Here is an 18,721-nt window from a genome sequence, read left to right as displayed (position 1 = left end):
GAGGCTTTATCTCAAAACGCGCTTCGTTTTAAAACCATGCATATATTAGGCAGTACCTGGCATTGCCCAAGAATATATCGTGCATTTTTCCGTGTATATAAAACATCCGGAAGCCAGAACTTCGCTCTATACGAACCTGACTGACTAAAATGCGCTCAGTATCGAATGTGATCACCGGTTTATTTTTCATTATATCCTTGAACAACGCTGATCGGCGTTTTGACAACAAGTCCATGAGCCTGAAATATGCTGATAGACTTTGTATATTGAGTATGTAAAAAATATACAAGAATACTACCCGCTAAGCCTTTCCACATCGGAATTTATAATCATAGCAGAATTTCTCGACGGAAATCCCTAACTGCCGAGTATTTTAGATTATGGCTTGGCATTTCGATTGTGAGCATTACATTTTAACAACAATGAAGAGGATGGAACTAGTTTTGGAAGAATACATTCATTAATAGACTTCTTTTGTTCATTTTATATTGTTGCAAGATATATTAGAGTCTAAACACACCTTTACAAAGCTCGAAATCCTCAGCGGTAGTTATCTAGGGTTTGTTTGGATTAGCTACAATTTTTATACCTGCTTTCTATTGGATTTGTAAATAATTCTAGTTGGAAATGTTGGCGAAACTTTCAACAGAAAAGACGTCAGCACTCAAGGGGTTAATGGGTGAGCTAAATTAAAGTTTTTTCTTCCCCATATTATTTATCAATGTCGAATGGCTTACTATCTCTAGATCATACTGTAAATAAATTGGTAAGGAGTTGATAAGGAATAAACGAGGGTGAAAAAAGGTACTTAAAAGTACTACTGTTGAATTAGGTTACGGTAGAAAGCCGCGTTTGAATAGCTAGCTGTCATCACTTCGATCTGATACAAGATTAAATGTAATTTTCAATGATTAAACTCCTCTAGCTTCATGTCGGAGACGTTAGCTTACTTCGATGTTAGCTAACCCCCGTATTTCTGTAAAATATCAAAGCGATCTAAAAATTGGAAGTGGTTCAAAATCAGATCACAAATTTTTGACGGGTAGGAATTTCATGGAACTAACAGAGTGAAGCTAATAAAAAACTTGTAAAAACAAGTTTTTTATATATAATATAGTTGTATTTGAATACTTTTAAAATATAACCGGCGTCACCCAATTCAAATTTTTTTCACTTACTGGATAGCTTTCATAATGCAACTTTATAATGTGTGAATTTTTTTTATTACAAGTCATTAAATTCCATAGAAATTTTTAAACGGGATGATTTAATTTTTATTTAATACAAAACAAATTCTTAAAATTAAATTATCCTATATATATACACATACATAAAAATATTGTATAGCGTTGATTTAATGCAACTTTCACTATACTTGAATATAAATAAAAATAAACATGACAACTGCAACTGTAAATACACGCCAAAAATAATAAAAACTACATACAATTAAAAGATAAGGCACTCTGATAAAAGCAATATATGTACGTCGTCGTTAAGATTTGAACTCAGGTGCATGCGATATCTTCAGCGTTCAAAAATTTCAACACGCATCCCCAAACATACAACTAGTCAATTAAAATCTAACATTATTAATAATAATGATGAAATAAAATAACACGAAAAATCTAGGTCTCGAGCTTCCTGGCTCTCATCTGCAGCTCGAACCGCCTGTTGGTCCTCACTCCGGCTATGAAATGCCTGTTCTCGTTCCGGGCGTCCTCCAACACTGTCGTGGGTTTATCTTTCATCACGATTTCCCGAGCTTTGATCTTCGACGCGGACCTGTGCGGAGTCGGCAACTTGGGCCTCGGCGAATCTTTGTACGCTATGGTCGGCAGAGACTTGAAGCCGCTCGAGTTGACCTTGAATCCGAATCGCGTGAAGTTTGGAGGCGGCAGCATCGTGTCAGACGTTTCCTTCTTCGCCGACGCATCCTTGCCTTTCAACCCTGAAACATTATACTTTCATTATCGGAACTTATCATACTATATATATATGTACTACAAATTAAGCGGTTTAGCAAAATATTAAATAACAGAAGCTTTTTATTATTGTTTACTAGTTGTTTTACCCAGCTTTGCTCAGTATTTGTAATATAAACAGCTTAAAAATAGCGAATATAATCGTAAAATATTCATTTGTTTCTTTATTAATATATATCGAATCGTCGTCATAGAAACTTCGTTTCGTTTACGATGTTCCTAACCAAAAACACTTACAAACTTATATACAAAGTCTCTTTCGAAATTATATATTAGATTTGAATCGAAAAATTAATATATATGAATCGTCGTCGTAGAAACTTCGTTACGTTTTCGATGTTCCTAACCAAAAACACTTACAAACTTACATACAAAGTCTCTTTCGAAATTATATATTAGATTTGAATCGAAAAACAAATATATATATATGAATTGTCGTCATAGAAACTTCGTTTCGTTTTCGATGTTCCTAACCAAAAATACTTACAAACTTACATACAAAGTCTCTTTCGAAATTATATATTAGATAATGATTTTAGAAAATCTTTAAAAAAATATCCATCATTTAAATGGAAGAGATACGGTCAACTTGGCGCAAGTCAACTGGGCGACTAAACAATATTTGCATCAAATATGTAATGCAAATATTTTTTAGCATTTTTTAATATATAAAATCACCCGTCTTTTCTATTTATTTACTACTGGATAAAATCTATATACATACATATATATATATAAGAAAGCAACCTGATATGAGGCTTGTAAAAGTCGATGTTTGTCTGTCTGTCAAAAACGGGAACGGGAAAACAGGAATGAGTGGCATTGCAACGCAATAATTTCAAATGTGTTCGCGTCGCCACCTGCGTTGTTAGGTTAAAATAAACAAACAATTGAATAATTTCAAATGTGTTCGCCGCCTGCGTTTTTCTGACAAATTATCATTACTGTATACTGTTTAATTTGATTAGTAAGTATTGATTTAAAACTGAAACATTCACTTATCGAGGAACGGGAATTGCACGCGTTAGCAATTAAGTTTATTACGCTTACAATTAAGTTTACTACTATCGTCAATTCAAGTACTTGAATTGTATGTATTTTGAAGTGCTATATACAAATTTTCAAAGTATGGAACCGAGCACGCTCGGCATAAGGTAGTTGATATAGTGGAACGAATGAAGAGATTCAAATGGTTGGGTCACGTAGCTACATATGGTGGAAGAATGGACGAATGGTGTGGACAACAGAAGTAATAAAAAAAAGCACTTGAATGGTACCCAAGAGAATGTATAAGGATCTTCCTTACACCTTTTGCAACTTGGATGAAATGTGTGGAGTAAGAGTCCAGCTTTCATTCATTTATCATTGTTGTTCTATGCAATAATTTAGTCATACATGTAGGGTTGGAATTGAACGAAAGGCTGATGTATGGGCTATGGCTGAGAAACGACTGATTGTGAGAAGGGGATGGAAAGGGGTAGAGATGTAACGGTTAGTCGCAGTTGGACCTGCGCCCCGCGCGGTTGGTCGCTGCACTTATCGTCTTAATAAACAACATAATGCACGTGTTTGATCTTCACCTCAACCGCCACATCCCAACCGTGGTCCTGAACAGCGTCATCTGTCAGGAATCTCTACCACATATAATATATACATATACTATTTAGAGATATACATAAGCGAGTTGTTGACAAATTCACTCCAGATTCAGCATCTTAAATAATCTTTTGAATAAAAAAACACACCCAAGAGCCACACTCGACGCAACACTCCTCAATCTACATAGTTACCAATATCGACTAAACTTCTAGAACTTCTTGACTATTTGTTGCAACGATGCTGAAATCATTGCGTCAAGACGAACAGCTTGCGCCCGCTTGATTTTTCGCTCAGATGTCGCGCGCCGAAAACTCCCAACGTCGGGATTAAATATAACAAAAAAACATCATCATCAGTTCAAAGTATATATATATATATGGATACATCGTCGGTAGAATTAAATACATCATCTTTCGAACAGAACTTTGAGCTTATACACATATAATATAATTATATATCTACATATACATATATAGGTGTGCAATTTTCAATCAGCAATTGTTTACGTGTGAATCACATACATACATATAATAAGTATACTTAAATTTAAACATGATACACAATAAAAAGAACAAAGTCAAGCTTATAATATACATTTATGTACGATACGTAACTGCCGAAACGTTTTCATAATTATAAGCGTCCACGAATCGAAGACAATACATTTATTAAGTATTAACATATTTCATTTGTGATCGTTTTCGAGGGGATTGTTGTTTTTCTTTCGCATTTCTCAGTTCGGCCCGTAAACGCTTGCCGAACTTTTTTATCATTAGTCAATTCGTAGAATCGTAGACGGCCGTCGTTCATATTTATTTATTTATTTATATACTTTATTGTAAATTTGCCATATTGTAAGCCTATATACATATAAAAGTAAACGAGTCAACGTTACAAATAGTTCCGAATGCATTTCTTTTTTTTTATACAATGTAATTTGTAATGTATTTTGTAATTTACATTATTATGTATCGCCACTAACATAAACTTGTGCTGTTTTTATTTTATTATTTATAACGATATATGTATATGTATGCAACACAGAAGAATTAACATATTTTGTATGTATTTCGCAACAACAAGGACCACACATTATAAGCGTATAATTTTCATATGTAAATACTATTTTTAATCGCTGAGCAATCATTGATCAATCTGATTTCAAGATTATATTGTACGATAAGTATATTTTATTCCATTAAACATTTTTTATATATATACATATATTTAAATAATATAAACCGGATGTACAGTAATTTAATGCTACAAAAGTATTATTGTAATCATTTTTTTTTAAATCGTAGCTTAAATCTACCGTTATATATAAGCAATCATTATTATGTGTAAGTCATCACGGAACTGCAAAACCTTTCTAGATATAATGTTAGATCTACGACAGCGAGATAGTCAATATTATTCGCAATGCATTTGTATGTCTGTTTTTATTATAGCCGAAATATCTTATCAAGGATTGGAATATGTCAAAGTAGCAAAGATGGTTGCGTCAATGCCAACCACCGAGAGGTTCCCCGGGTTCGAGCCTTGAGTCGACCTTGATTGAAAAGAATTTATTCCGAGTATTTCTACAGTGTTGCCGGTTAGATTTGAATATTTTTGACTGCAAGTCGATCGTTTCCTATCAGAGTTTATTTGTCGAAACCATCCTACTACTATTTGAATATGATCTCATATGAAGTATATAATAATCTATAGTTTTTTAGTTGTAAAGCCGCAGTCTCTCCGTTAGAATTGTTCATCAGATTCTGCAGTGTAATTGAGCAATCCTAGATGCTAGAAAATCAAAGGGGGGGGAGTATGTAGTGTAGGTGAAATAAGGCGCAGACACACAGAGTGGTACGCGGTACGTTAAAAAATGCTAGTTCGCCCAATATATGCTACCGCAATTCAGGTCAAAACTCACCCCCTGAAATGTTTTCCGTGATAGTTTACCCCTATGAGGAACTCCATCAAATTGGCAAAAAAAATAAACATTCTACCCACTATTTGAATATGATTTAAATTTATATTAATACAAGTTTAATACCATAGGTGTCGAGCATAGACAACCCTTCATGTTAAGACATAAATTTTAAATAAAAATAGGAAGAATTTCAGCACAGTACGAGATAGTCCTGATATTGCATATTTTGCACCTACCACTTATCCACTCAGAGGCTTTAACACGGATCATCGACTCATTTCAGAACAAAAACCGATGAAACAAGTGCATTTCAAAGCGGAGAGATTATAGTAATTTGTAGAAATCAATCTAAGATGTACCTCCTTAACCATTTGCCCGCGGCCGTCTTCTATGGAAGCTTTGCGCGACAAGTCTGTAGAGCGGCTGTCTTCTATATAATTTCCGAACTTTGCACGGGATTTTGAGCCTTATATGCGCCTATATTAACTGTTTTAAGGTTCAAAATTGGTTGAATACATTACCGAGAGTTGAATGCCATCTAGTCAATTTGCTCAAAATGAATATATACCAGTCAAAATTAGTTTTCTGTGGAACCATACTGAAACCTCGTTTATGTGACGTCACGTCTGTTGTGAACAATGGCGACGATACGTCTCAACTGTATGAAGAATGATTATTTGACAATTAAGCCAAAACTACGGGATATATTATGTATTTTATTATTTAAAATAATACTTTGTGTGTTAATTAACATATCTGGTTACTTGAGTAAACATTAAAATCAGTAATTAAGGTCGAAAACTCGATTGCCAAATTCGCGAAAAAGGTGCCGCCGCGTACAGGGCTTGTTCGCTATATTTATTGCCGCGGGCAAAGGGTTAACGAATTTTAAGTCGAGGCCTATAATGCCTGAAAACGGCATCCACCCGATTTAATCAAAATTTACAAATATATGTATGACAAAGTTTACATCTGCATTGCGGACAAGTATTGACTCATCTCCGTGTAATAATATATAACAATTTTTCACTCGGCAAATAAAATAGAATAAAACAATTATTTTAGGCATCTTCCCTATTCGGGGGACGGAAACTCGTGTGTATAAAACGAGCATTGCGGCGTTCAAACCTGGTCATTATACCCAAACGGAATTTTCCTTATCTCGCTTGGATCCGGTAGTACTTTGAACGCCGCCGTGAATATTATATATATATATAAGGAACGAGGATGAATGTCGAGTGACGAGTGAGTGTGGCAAACGTATAAAGTTAAGTATTCTTAATAAAAATCTGCATTTCTATCGAGTGCATACATACGAGTGGGACACGAGGGTTGGATTGTGCAATAATATACACATGTACGTGATTGAAAAACATGTAAAAAAGAACGGCGTTTCTCTATTAGTACAAGTTAAGGTAGTTCTTTGGTATAAGGGTGCTTGAGAGACGTATTTTTGTAACGGGTTATAAAAGTTGCTCACGCGGATTACGATGCTGTCGCATCATTCGAATATGCCTTGTTGAATTAAAATCCATTGATGATGATGATGATGATGACGATGGTGAAGCCGTCTTCGCACGCCTCTGATATATATAATATTATATATATATATTGTCATGCAGATTTTTATAATAAAAGCTTATTTAGATAAAAAGTCATATAGTGACATCGTGATATGCTGTGTGAATTGTTATGATATACCAAAGTTTATTAGTCTAAGTACAATAGTGACGACGGTTGACAGTGGGAGAGCTAATAAACATCCTGTAGTCTATATATATATATTTAAAAATAGTATTGATTGTTAATGATATATATGTATATCGGTATATTTTGAATGTTCGAAACGGGCAGGTTTAATTATTTTTCACGTATGTTTTGTCCGAACAAAGCCGTATATATATATACTGAATCTTACTGTGCATAAAATTACTGTGCCATTGGTAATATTTTCACTATTGTACCGATCAGATTTTCGCGCGCTTACACCATAGATATAGAATAACCTAGATAAGCCATTACGTACACTTTTGGTCGGAGATGTTGTCGTCACCAACTGAGAGGTGCGGGGGGTTTAACTAGCGGGGTGAAGTGGTGAAAAAAAATGTCACAAGAAGTTTTGCACTGAAGTTTTATTTTATTGGACACTCCGCGTGACAGTAAACCAAACTAATAAAGCCATATTAAGAAAAAAATATTCAGCTATACACACTATATTAAACTACAAATGTATGTTACTATAATAAAACCATCATTAACTATTACAATATTTAAACATTAGTAACTTCCACAAGGATCAATCTTAAAGCCGACACTTAAATATTTAGTTCATTGTTTGTAGTTTTAAACTTAACGTCGATTTCTGAATTTCCTTCAGTGCCAACAAGATGTACGCGTGCATTTAGAGACATCTGTAGCAGAGGTTGTCGACCGCTGTTCAATCACTGCACGCAACACTACATACATCGCGCCGATATTTCATTATGTGTTAAAATACAACTATAATTGAAGACTTTTTATGTTTTATTGAGTAATTGTAACACAATTTCACTGAATACGTTGGCATTTTCGAAAAATATCAATCGACCTTCCGACTTAGAAGCTAACCAGCTACTGAGAGAGAGTGTGCATGCACTGTAATTTCTTTTGTGTGTGCATGCACCGACAGGGTGATCGGCTTAGGGCGTCAGGGCGTATCTATTGTTACTAAAAAGAGCCGCCGAGTAATTGCGATCGGATTGGGTCGGGTAGCGTCCTGAGAGACCGTGTGACCGGTGTAAGTGGTTTTAAGGATTAGCTATCAAGCTAAGTGCATGAAAGCTAAACAATGATCCCACTTCTGACACCAGTGTTGCGTAGGGGTGGGTGGAGGATCCAAGTACAAGGCCAATAGTCGTCTCACAGCATTTATTGATGATTAAGGAGATACACGCACTGTCAGTGCTAAGTCCAGAATGACATGATATCGCCTACGTACCGCCTTATAAAGGGTAGATCTCTCAGGACGTCTAATCTGTTTACCTACTGTATAGTCACGTATTCGGATATGTATTCCCACGGTATGAGAAGTGCAATCATTGTTCAGCTTTCATGCACTTAGCTTATCGCTAATCCTTAAAACCACTTACACCGGTCACACGGTCTCTCAGGACACTACCCGGCCTAATCCGATCGCAATTACTCGACGGCTCTTTTTAGTATACGTAACACTATGTATGTATTCTATATCTATGGCTTACACTGATCTCGCGGTGGGAGATGCAGGTGGCGGAAAGCGTCGTTCTTCCATCGTCGAATCGCGTTATGAAGAAACGCGGACTAACCTGGGATGCTGAATATTTTTCGTGAAGGTTCCCGACTACTCTGCTCGTCTCGCACTTCGATCTTCGAAGGGGACGGACGTCCCCGGCTCTCGCTCCCGAGCCGTCTACCTGGGCGCGCCCAGAGATCGCCATCTTGTTCCTACACGAGGCAGAGTACAGAGTTTGTCTCCTGCCTCTACTACCTACACCGCTGTTGTGACCAGACCAGCGGTGCTTCATCGAGACGGGCAGAGTAATCGGGGAACCTTCACGAGAAACATTCAATATCCCGCGGTTAGTCCACGTTCTCCTCATAACGCGATTCCCTGGAAGAGCGACGCTTTCCGCCACTTGCATCTCCCACCGCGAAAATCTGATCGTTACACTATTTTTTTTCTTGCGGAATCGTTAAATAGGCATAAAAAAACATCCAAATAATAAAAAAGAGTTGTTTTTCGTTCCTACGTACAATGTAGTAGTTTTATTATTTATATATAAATGTATTTAAATCAATCCGAATATTTATATACATATGCGTACAAAAGCGATTCCAATCCTGCGATGGATCTGTAAGGAAATTTTTTTAGGTATATATAATATAATACATGTATGATAAATAAGACCTGAACGGATTGGATTCGCTTTTGAATGGTGCCGTCGCGATGACACGCATCTCGGGGGGCCACAGGTCTGCCCAATTTATGTCTTCGAAGACATACATATAGAGTGCGAGTCATCGACACGGCCTCATTGATGATGATTTCAAATCGTTTCAGTATTAGCGTGTGTGTTTCGTCGTGGGAGCATTTGATTTTTTATTGGAAGATTAAATCAAACACGATGCTATTATTAATAACACAAGGTGGTAGGGGGGTTTATTTTTGTTTTGTTCGGTTAATTTATAATTATTATATGTAAAACAATTACGACAAAAAAAAATAATTTAAATTTAAGTTATACATTAAAATACTATTCGTATGATATGCAGTAACTTTATATGAATATATTTATATAAATAAATAATTAAATAAGTGGTCTTTGTCAAAACACTACTACTACTACTACTACGTACATGTACAATGTTGCATTTGTGCATACTTTTGCAATCGACTTTTGATTTTTTTTTTCTTTCTACCTCACTCTAAAACGTGAACTAACTCTTTTATTAATTTCACCAAGATATCTTTACGGTGTTAACCCTTTGCCCGCGTCACCAAATTTAGCGAACATGCCCTGTACGCGGCTGCTTTTTTGCGGATTTTGCCATCGCGTTTTCAACTATAAATATAGATGTGTTCCAGAAATAAATTATTTTAGCCTATATTGAATTTTTTTTGACTACTGCCACCTATTGAATTTGGTAAAGTATACATTTAGTAATATTTTCAACCAAGTTATAAAATTTTAACACAATAGACGGCTCTTATACAGGTTGGAACTTCCAAGACATCTATGCGTGTCTCGCGCGCTGAGGGCGTGTTCGCTAGGACATGTATAGTAGTCGTACGCGGTGGAAAGGTTAAATGACTAAATAAAATAATAAAAATGCAATCAATCATCTTTTTAAATTCATCGACTCATCAAATTAGTAAATTGCACCAAATTTTCAGAATTGTCGTGTATATTTGAATTGAATTTTTGTGTTATTTCTTCAAATTATATATATTTTTGCTATTGTAAACCGCACGCCGACGCGTCGGTATAAATTACCACTGTACAAAATTAAAGATTGTTGTGTAATCTATATTTAATATATTTGTAGAAGAGCAATTCACATCACGTATTGTATAAAAGATATTTGTGTCCTATTATTGCCTTTTCTTTTTTTGTTGTTTTTGTTTCGGAAAACTGATATACATACATACACACATATATATATATATTTAAAAAAAAAAAAAAAACTAATCTGTATAATTTTGTATAATGAACTAGTCTCACATATGAAGTATTTATAATATAGGGGATGACGTCTAGCTATTTTGCTGCATACATATTTTTATTTGTAAAATAAATATAATTGTAAAAATAACCTTTCTTTTTTTTTATTATTATTTGACTAACTGAATAAGGCATGCAATTCCCGTTCCCGTTTCAAGTGATGGTTGGAGCTCAACTAACGTCTCTTCAACGCCGTGTCGTCACAAACCAACTGGTAACGTTGTTACCAACGAACACATTTCCTTGACTACACAATGGCGCGCTTCAAACTTTCGCGTCGATAAAATCGTAACTACGAATATTATTATTAAGAGGTTTTTTTTTCACAATAAGCTTCCCGGACATGTATGCAACCAATCGTGAAAGTTCCATCGTAATCGGTTGAGTGGTTTAGGAGCCTATACGAGACAGACAGACAAACAAACAGGCATTGCATTGCATTTCCTATCAAACGATATTGTAACGTATGCGTAAAAGGAGCCGTCGGTTAAGTGCAATCGGATTAGGCCGAGTGGCATCCCCGCTATTTCCCAGAATCCAGACGAGCGTGAGACGGCGCATCCCTGACACTGTGCGACCGTTATAATTGGTTTCGAGGATTATCTCCAGACTAAGTGCAAGTCGGCTAAATACCGGCACCCAGCCACTTCCCGCTAGAATTCTCAGAACTGACTATCTGGTACGTGACTATAACAATAGGTAAACAAACGTGTCGAGGAAGATGCCCTGAGCGACCTGTCCTTTATAAGGAGGTGTGTACTTTGACCATATCAAGGCATTCTGGACGGAGCACTGGCGGTGCGTGTTTTTCCTGAATCACCAATAAATGCTGTGAAACGACTTTGGCCTTTTCTTTGGATCCTCCACCCACCACCCCTACGTAACAATATGAATGAGTGAAAAAAAATCGCCACTAAATCATCAGCATACTACAAATACCTATGCTAAATTATTGAACGAGTTAAGGCGGTATAAACACAGAATCGTACGGCATGGCATGCCCAGGTAGATTCCAGCTGTGAATGGGCGTGTCTTGTCATTTTTAAGGGGGAAAACACACTGTTGTATGGTATGGGACACACAGTGGTATGGGACGTCACGTCCCTGGCTTGTAAACAGTGGGTGTATTCCCCAAGCCGAATTCGGGTGTAAGTTGCACGTGCAGAATGCATATGCAACCGACAAGTCTCTCCTACATTTCTTCAAATATGGCATTCACCGTTATCGATCACCGAAAACATTCCAGAGGGTGATTTTTGGGACTGTGTAACATGTACATACATATATGGGCTGCATTTTTTTTCGCATGTTTAAAAAATGTCCAAAAAAAAAACACGTACCACTCGGTGTGTTTTCGCCCTAATTCGTGTGATCTAATTATTTCGACAAGTTTCTCCTACACTTTTTCAAATATGGGAATCACAGTCATCGATCACTGTCAATACAGGGAAAATACATCACGGAAATCACTTCGGGAAGGTCTGAAAGTTTTGGCCTGGATCGCAATAGCATATATTGGAAGTGCTAGCGTTTTTTTACATGTACAAAACTAGGGCTTCCAAACCGGCTTAAACCGAAACCGAAAAGCCGGCTTTTTGACCATTTTTCAAAAAACCGAAAACCGGCTTTTTGGCTCGATCAACCGGCTTTTTAAGGTTTTCTTTAATTAATGTTTTTTTCCTCAAAATTAACAATTATGAATTTTAAATTTCTATGATAGATCAAAATAAATGTGTATAAACGCTCTTAGGTATAGGCGTATATTTCTTTGAACAAAAAAAAAGCTACACTACTTTCTTTCTTAAGCGGTTTCTTTGAGATTTAGTAATGGACCAGGTCATAAACCAATAAAATATTATTGAAAGTATGTAGTTTCAATGACCTACCCAACTTCAGGTATAGAAAGCATCCTTATCTATCGCAAATCCTTATACTTGAAAACATCAAAAAAAGTAGTCAAATGATTTATGGCGAAATGCATAGGAATTTCCGAAATATAATTGATTTTTCTTCGAAGGAATTGCCCTTTAAATATTGAGGCCACATACCTACTTTTATTATGGATTTAAAATGTTCGTGATCAAATGAATTTGTTTCCGGAATTTGAAACGGTTGCTTTTGGATTTTTTAAGCTAAAACAGATGCGTAAAAACAACTTTGAAATCTTTTTATCTATAATATATCTAGCTTATTTAAATCATTTAATTATATGTGCGTATTTAGGATCTGCCATTTTACGACTGTGATATATGTACATATAATACAAATTTTATTATTTGTAATATTTGTAATAATAATATAAAGTAATGATCTTATGAAAGTTCATAATGTTTATAACTTAATTTAATTTATAAAAAACTATTTTTTTTTGCATAATATAGATATATATTATGCAAATATATACATATTTACATTTTTTTTTTCGATATAAAAATTTTAAACTTAAAAAAATCGTATTTTTCTAAAACCGGTAAAAGCCGGCCAACCGGCTTTTTATTTTTAAAAAAACCGAAAACCGGCTTTTTATTTCGGGCGGTTTTTTGGAACCCCTAGTACAAAACTATCTACAAAAACCACGTGCCTCGTACCACTCTGTATCTACGCCCTTAATCTTGTATATCATCACCAAAAATTGGCTACACATGGATGCAGCTTGCCAAGAAATGGTCAATTTCTTATAAAAACCATTAATTAGTGTTCAAAACAAGAGAGCGAAATTGAGAGCTTGTAAAAACATATCCTCCTCGGAAATTGACAATAGAGCATCCGCATATAGCCAATTTCTGATCATCGTTTGAATGCAGACCTCTCTGACACACTTCCATTTGTCTTTGTTTTGCGCAACTCATCCCATACGTTTTTCTATAATTTCATCCATCCATCCATCTTCCTTCCTTTCAACTTCTTACATTCTCTCGGGTACCATCATAGCACTTCCTTTATCCATTTTTCAAGCCACGTATCCCACCCATTGCCGTTTCACTCTCTCCACTATGTCAACTACCAGTGACGGCTCGTCCACACGGACTGCGGGGCTGCAGCCCTCCCAGTACAGTACATACATACGCATGCTACTTTTGTTAGCATCTGGTCAACGAGCTACTACAGTATAATTAATTTCTGCAGTTAGGCCACTGAATTTTCACGAGCCACCACTGTCAACTACCCTCGTCATGTATTCCGTTTTCTATCTCCCCTAGTTACACTGAGCATACCACGTTCCACACTTTATTGAGTGCATTGGACATTTTTTCTCGAAAGCTACATAGATTTTGCAGAAAATTTTAACTTCCCCGATTTCTATAGGGAACCAGCAACATAGCTCAGCAGTTTGAATATTATGCTATAAACTGGCAGGTTCAATTCCTGGCCGATCAATGTCTGTCGGTTCCCATCAGAGTTTACCAATATATCTGATGTCATTGTTGAAACCGTTCCAAACAAATTGGCAGCCTATCCTCATTTGTCACCATTATTTGAATATAATAATTGATATAGACGGTAAATACCTTTCATGTAATTAGGAGTCGTCGTCGTGAACAATTGCTTGGCGCGTTGCTCTTTTCTAGCTTTCAACTGCACCAACGACTCCATCTGATCGAACTGCTTCTGATGCAGGGAGGCGAAGTTCGGCATCTTACTCCGGGACAACGGCTGGGGAACTTTGTCGTTGGTTTTGGCAGGCGTCACTTTACACGCCGACTGTATAATACTTGCAATCTGCTTCTCTTTTGCTATACAATGAAAGACTCTCGTTCATATTACACTATATACGTATGTTGATTAATATTAAAACAATATTTCACCTTCGGAAAAGTGTTTCTTGACTTTCTTCGGAAGCTTGCTGATACCTCTATTCTTCTTCTTTTCGAGGATGTTCGTAAACGTTTGTGGTTTGGCGTTGGTTCGTTGTGTGCCTGGAATGAAAATTGTATCTTATATAATATATGTTTTCAAGATAAAATTTGTAATATTTCATTTCTTGTATAGTATTGTAACGCGGGGACTAAAGTGCATTCGGGGGCTAACAATGGAGACCCTCCCCAAATGGCTAAGCGGGACTCCAAGTGGTCGGTAGAATTTATAGAACCCTGAGAGCGTGAGACTCACTTAAAACTGTACAATGGAGAAACAAACGGATCGGGGAAGCTGTAGTGAGCGACTTGCCCTTTATAAGGAGGTACTTAGGCTATATCAGATCATTCTGGAACGAGCGCTGGCTCCTGAATCATCCAATAAATGCTGTGAGGCGACTTTGGCCTTTCATTTGAATCCTCAACCCACCTCTACGCAACAGTATTATATATAAATATACTGATTATACCTTTGTTGGCGACGAGGATACTCTTGCTAGTGCTCTTCAGGCTGGACTTGATAATGTTGCTTGTGTTCTGAACAAACGGCAATCGCTGCGAGCTGGGCGAGACAAATGTAACCCGATTATTGGTCTTCGTCAGCACTTCTTCAGGCTTTTCCACAGAATGAGTAACATTCAACGGTCGAACCTTTCCCTTCGGAGTGGAATCGGGCAATTGACTCACGCTCCTCTTAGCTCTTAGCTCTTCTTTGTCCAACGGCGGCATCGGAGTACAACCAGCAGACCCGACGCTGATCGACTGACAGACGGAGCGAGGCGGCGTCGTGAGCATACTCTGACCGAGTTGACTTTTGAACAATTTACAAGGACTGGCCGCCGAGAAGGTGTGTTTCTTAACGCTCTGATTTACACTGGTGTCATCTTTCGTGAATGTATTTTCTCTCCGGGGCGTCGGAGGTTTGATGGTCTCGTCCGAGAGCGTTATCTCGGCGATTCCAGATATTCGGGATATCCCCGAGTATATGCTCGAGAGTGGCATTCTTTTGGATTTGTTTTGTTCGCTCTCGATCATGCCCTCCAGCATGGTCGAGGACGGCTTGTCTAGTATCGAGTCGTTTTGCGATATGTCGATCTGTTGCATTAGGGACATCGATAAGTTTCCGTAGTGTCTCAGCGAGCGACGTTTTTCAAAATTGATGCACGGCAATGTATCGACAGGGGCTTCGTTCTCGTTGGCGGCTTGTACCGACTCGTCAATGCCTTGCACTGACTCGTTGACGTTCACACTGTGGAAAGTAGTTTCGTCTGTATCGTCTGCCGCTTTCCTAACGGTTTCGTCTTCGATGTCTGAAATTTTCCCTTTTTTTGTTTTGCGGTTGCGTTTTTTCCTGATATTTTCGTTTGATGTTTCTGTGCTATCAGATTTCTTCGCTTTTTTTGTTCGTTTTCCTGTAGTCTTAACGTTGTTTGGAATTGCAATGTAATTTGATTCGTCCACTTCATGGGCGTGGGATCTCGTGACGATTCGCCGTACATTTTCGACCGTTGTCGGGGCTTCGGTGGAATCTATCACTTGTGCAATATTCTCTGAAATAATCAACAGTAATAATGTGAATTTGTATAATACAATGAAAACTACGGTCAAATTAAATTATTACAAATAAACATGGTTGTTATAATGAAATAACCATAAACTATTTGGGTCAAGTTTTTTCTACAATGCTGTTAATATTTAATAAAAAATCAAACATTTCTTTAGGAAGACAATTTAACAAAAACATTATTTTTAGCATAATTTTAACTTGTCTGCAAAGATAAAGATTTGATGAAAATATATTCATAAAATAAATATACTTTTCATAGCTCTTTAAATATAAGTAAAGATTCGTTACTATGACATCATACTTGAAACGGTCAAAACAAGTTTAAGTTTTAAGAGGGCAACTGACATTTGACTCTTGATTTATAAGATCAGAAAACCATTTTTAATAAACGTTCCTAAAGCAATGTTTGACATATATAAAGTAGTGATACTGACTAGTCCTGGTACGAGGCATGATGGTGGTGGTGGAGTGGGGCGGAGTCGCAGGGGGCGCTCAACGTCACTAGTCACTAGTCACAAGTCACCAGTTACGAGTCACCGCTCCTACGGAATCTACCGGTACACCAATTTCGACGAAGAACCTTCACCAGCTAGTAGTTTGGGCTTAACAGGCACAGCACGTGAACACTCCTCGTAGACAACCGTCCATACAATAAACGCCATTCAAACGCCAACCGTCGTTTCCCGTCAGTGTTGCTACATTACAAAATTATACGTTACATTAAATTTGACACGTGAGAAAATTGGCTGTTATTCTTCAAAAGTAATGATCGTTCAGGTTCAGTGATTTTTACGGAAAAGATTATTCCGTACAAAAATATTGTGACTACATTTATCCGCATACTGATTATTCCACTTAGATTATTTTAAACAAAGCCTGGGGGATACGGTTCGGTGATTATTTCGCAAAAACAGGGGCGTCATTTCAGCTTTTCCCAGGATAACATTTTTGACCAGTAAGGAATGACTTTATAAGGGAGGAGGGAGGGGTATATTTTATTAAAAAAAATTAGTGTATATTTATTCATTTATAGTTTTGGACCATTGTGGCATTACTGGAAGAACCTAATGCGCCACATTGGCCTACATTTGAAAAATAGAAGAACATGCCTAAAATAAAAATAAATAGCAAAAGCAGAAAAAAATAGTAAACGAAAAAAGACAAAAGAAAAATTATACATAAAAATAAAGATAAAGTGAAAAAATACATGTATATATATATGATTTTTGGTTTAGTGATTACTAGTCAAATGTGAACCAGTCACAGGACAACCGGTTGCTCTAGATCGGTCACACGTGATCACCCGTCACACTAAAACTGGTACACACCCTAAAACTGGTCACACCCAGTTATTTAACCCAGTATTTTAATTTAATTTCATAACAATACATTAGACAACGTGAATAGTCCCGCTCAAATCTAGGGGGGGGGGCGGCTGCCCACCCCAGCCCCCAGCCCCTAAATGAACTAACAAGTACCCAAATGTAATAAAAAAAAAACAAAGTGCCAGATGTTCCGCCATCGAGATTTAAGTGACTTGCATGAGATCGCTTTTTGTAGAATTAGTAAATTAAATGCTTTAGTAAATTAAATGCATTAAAGAATTTGTCGAAATATTTTATTATCTCTGATTTTGTTCAAATTAAGATGTAACATTCCGCTATTTGAAATGAAATGAAATAAATGGTTATAAGAATTGTTATAAGAAGAATAAATGGTTATAAGAAGAAATGGTTATAAGAATTGTAAATAGGTTTTTGAGCTATTTTTCCTATAATGCTGTACATTAACATTAGAATAATATAATACTAAGATTACTAACCAAATTAAATTAAATTGTAAAATAGAAAATTATCAATAGATCAGTAGCTATTAAAATAGATATAAGATGTATTTTGAACATAATTTCGTAACAATAAAAAACATTTAAAAATCAAAAAATAAATGGCAAACGGATTATTGCTCAAATTTCGATCGCGCGTACGGCAATCGTTGCCAAATTGCGAATACGGAATATTTAGCACCCGAGTTCTCGTTAGCAGGCCCGCCTCAAGGAGCCCGGCCGACTGTGTCAAAAATATTTTTGCTGCTTCCCCTTCCCCCATTTCACCATTTTCAATAACTCTATAGGAGATGGAACAAATGAGACGACTGGCTTGTTAATGCATGCTGGTTTATTATGACGGCCGAAGACGAAATGATAGTAACAACTGTGAACGCGGCCGAGTTGGTCCCAACTCATAGGAAGGTGACCGAACTCGACCATGTCATATAGCGAGTCACCACAACTCTTTCACTATTTTCAATCACTTCATTATTATTTCCCGATACTATAGAATGACATGGAGATCCACAAGCGATCGAACCGACCTCATAAAGGTCTGTTCATACCTAGTCAGCACGTACCGACTTCAGCAGGTATCCGGCCGTACGAAAAGTATTCTTTGGTACATTTTGTATGGGTATATTCATACCAACCGTCACGTTTACGCCACGGCAGGCTTACAGCAGTACCCGACATTTCCTGTTCATACCTTACAGCAACATCCGTCAAC

General features: G+C 36.8%; 1 protein-coding gene across 1 annotated transcript; it reads right to left on the bottom strand.

Moving 5' to 3' along the window:
- Positions 1-485: 485 nt before the first annotated feature.
- On the bottom strand, positions 486-18,401 carry Mink (Mitotic spindle and nuclear protein). The gene is made up of 5 exons (XM_077443804.1): positions 16,601-18,401; positions 15,070-16,149; positions 14,552-14,662; positions 14,255-14,479; positions 486-1,951 (listed from the first exon to the last, which is right to left on the bottom strand). The coding sequence occupies exons 1-5, from the start codon at positions 16,617-16,619 to the stop codon at positions 1,629-1,631; spliced, it is 1,758 nt and encodes a 585-aa protein (XP_077299930.1). The 5' UTR covers positions 16,620-18,401; the 3' UTR covers positions 486-1,628.
- Between the last annotated feature and the right edge of the window lie 320 nt (positions 18,402-18,721).

The sequence above is a fragment of the Arctopsyche grandis genome, chromosome 13 (assembly GCF_051622035.1).
Source record: "Arctopsyche grandis isolate Sample6627 chromosome 13, ASM5162203v2, whole genome shotgun sequence".
In the NCBI taxonomy this organism is placed as follows: Eukaryota; Metazoa; Arthropoda; class Insecta; order Trichoptera; family Hydropsychidae; genus Arctopsyche; species Arctopsyche grandis.
Note: the sequence above shows the minus strand (reverse complement) of the source record. Positions and strands in the feature narration are given on the sequence as shown.

What these genes read in the sequence shown, in the direction of transcription:
- Mink (XM_077443804.1), bottom strand. An exon ending in TATCCTCGTCGCCAACAAAG is followed by an intron (nt 14,663 to 15,069) that starts GTATAATCAGTA and finishes TTTTCATTCCAG; the next exon opens with GCACACAACGAACCAACGCC. An exon ending in CAAGAAACACTTTTCCGAAG is followed by an intron (nt 14,480 to 14,551) that starts GTGAAATATTGT and finishes TTCATTGTATAG; the next exon opens with CAAAAGAGAAGCAGATTGCA.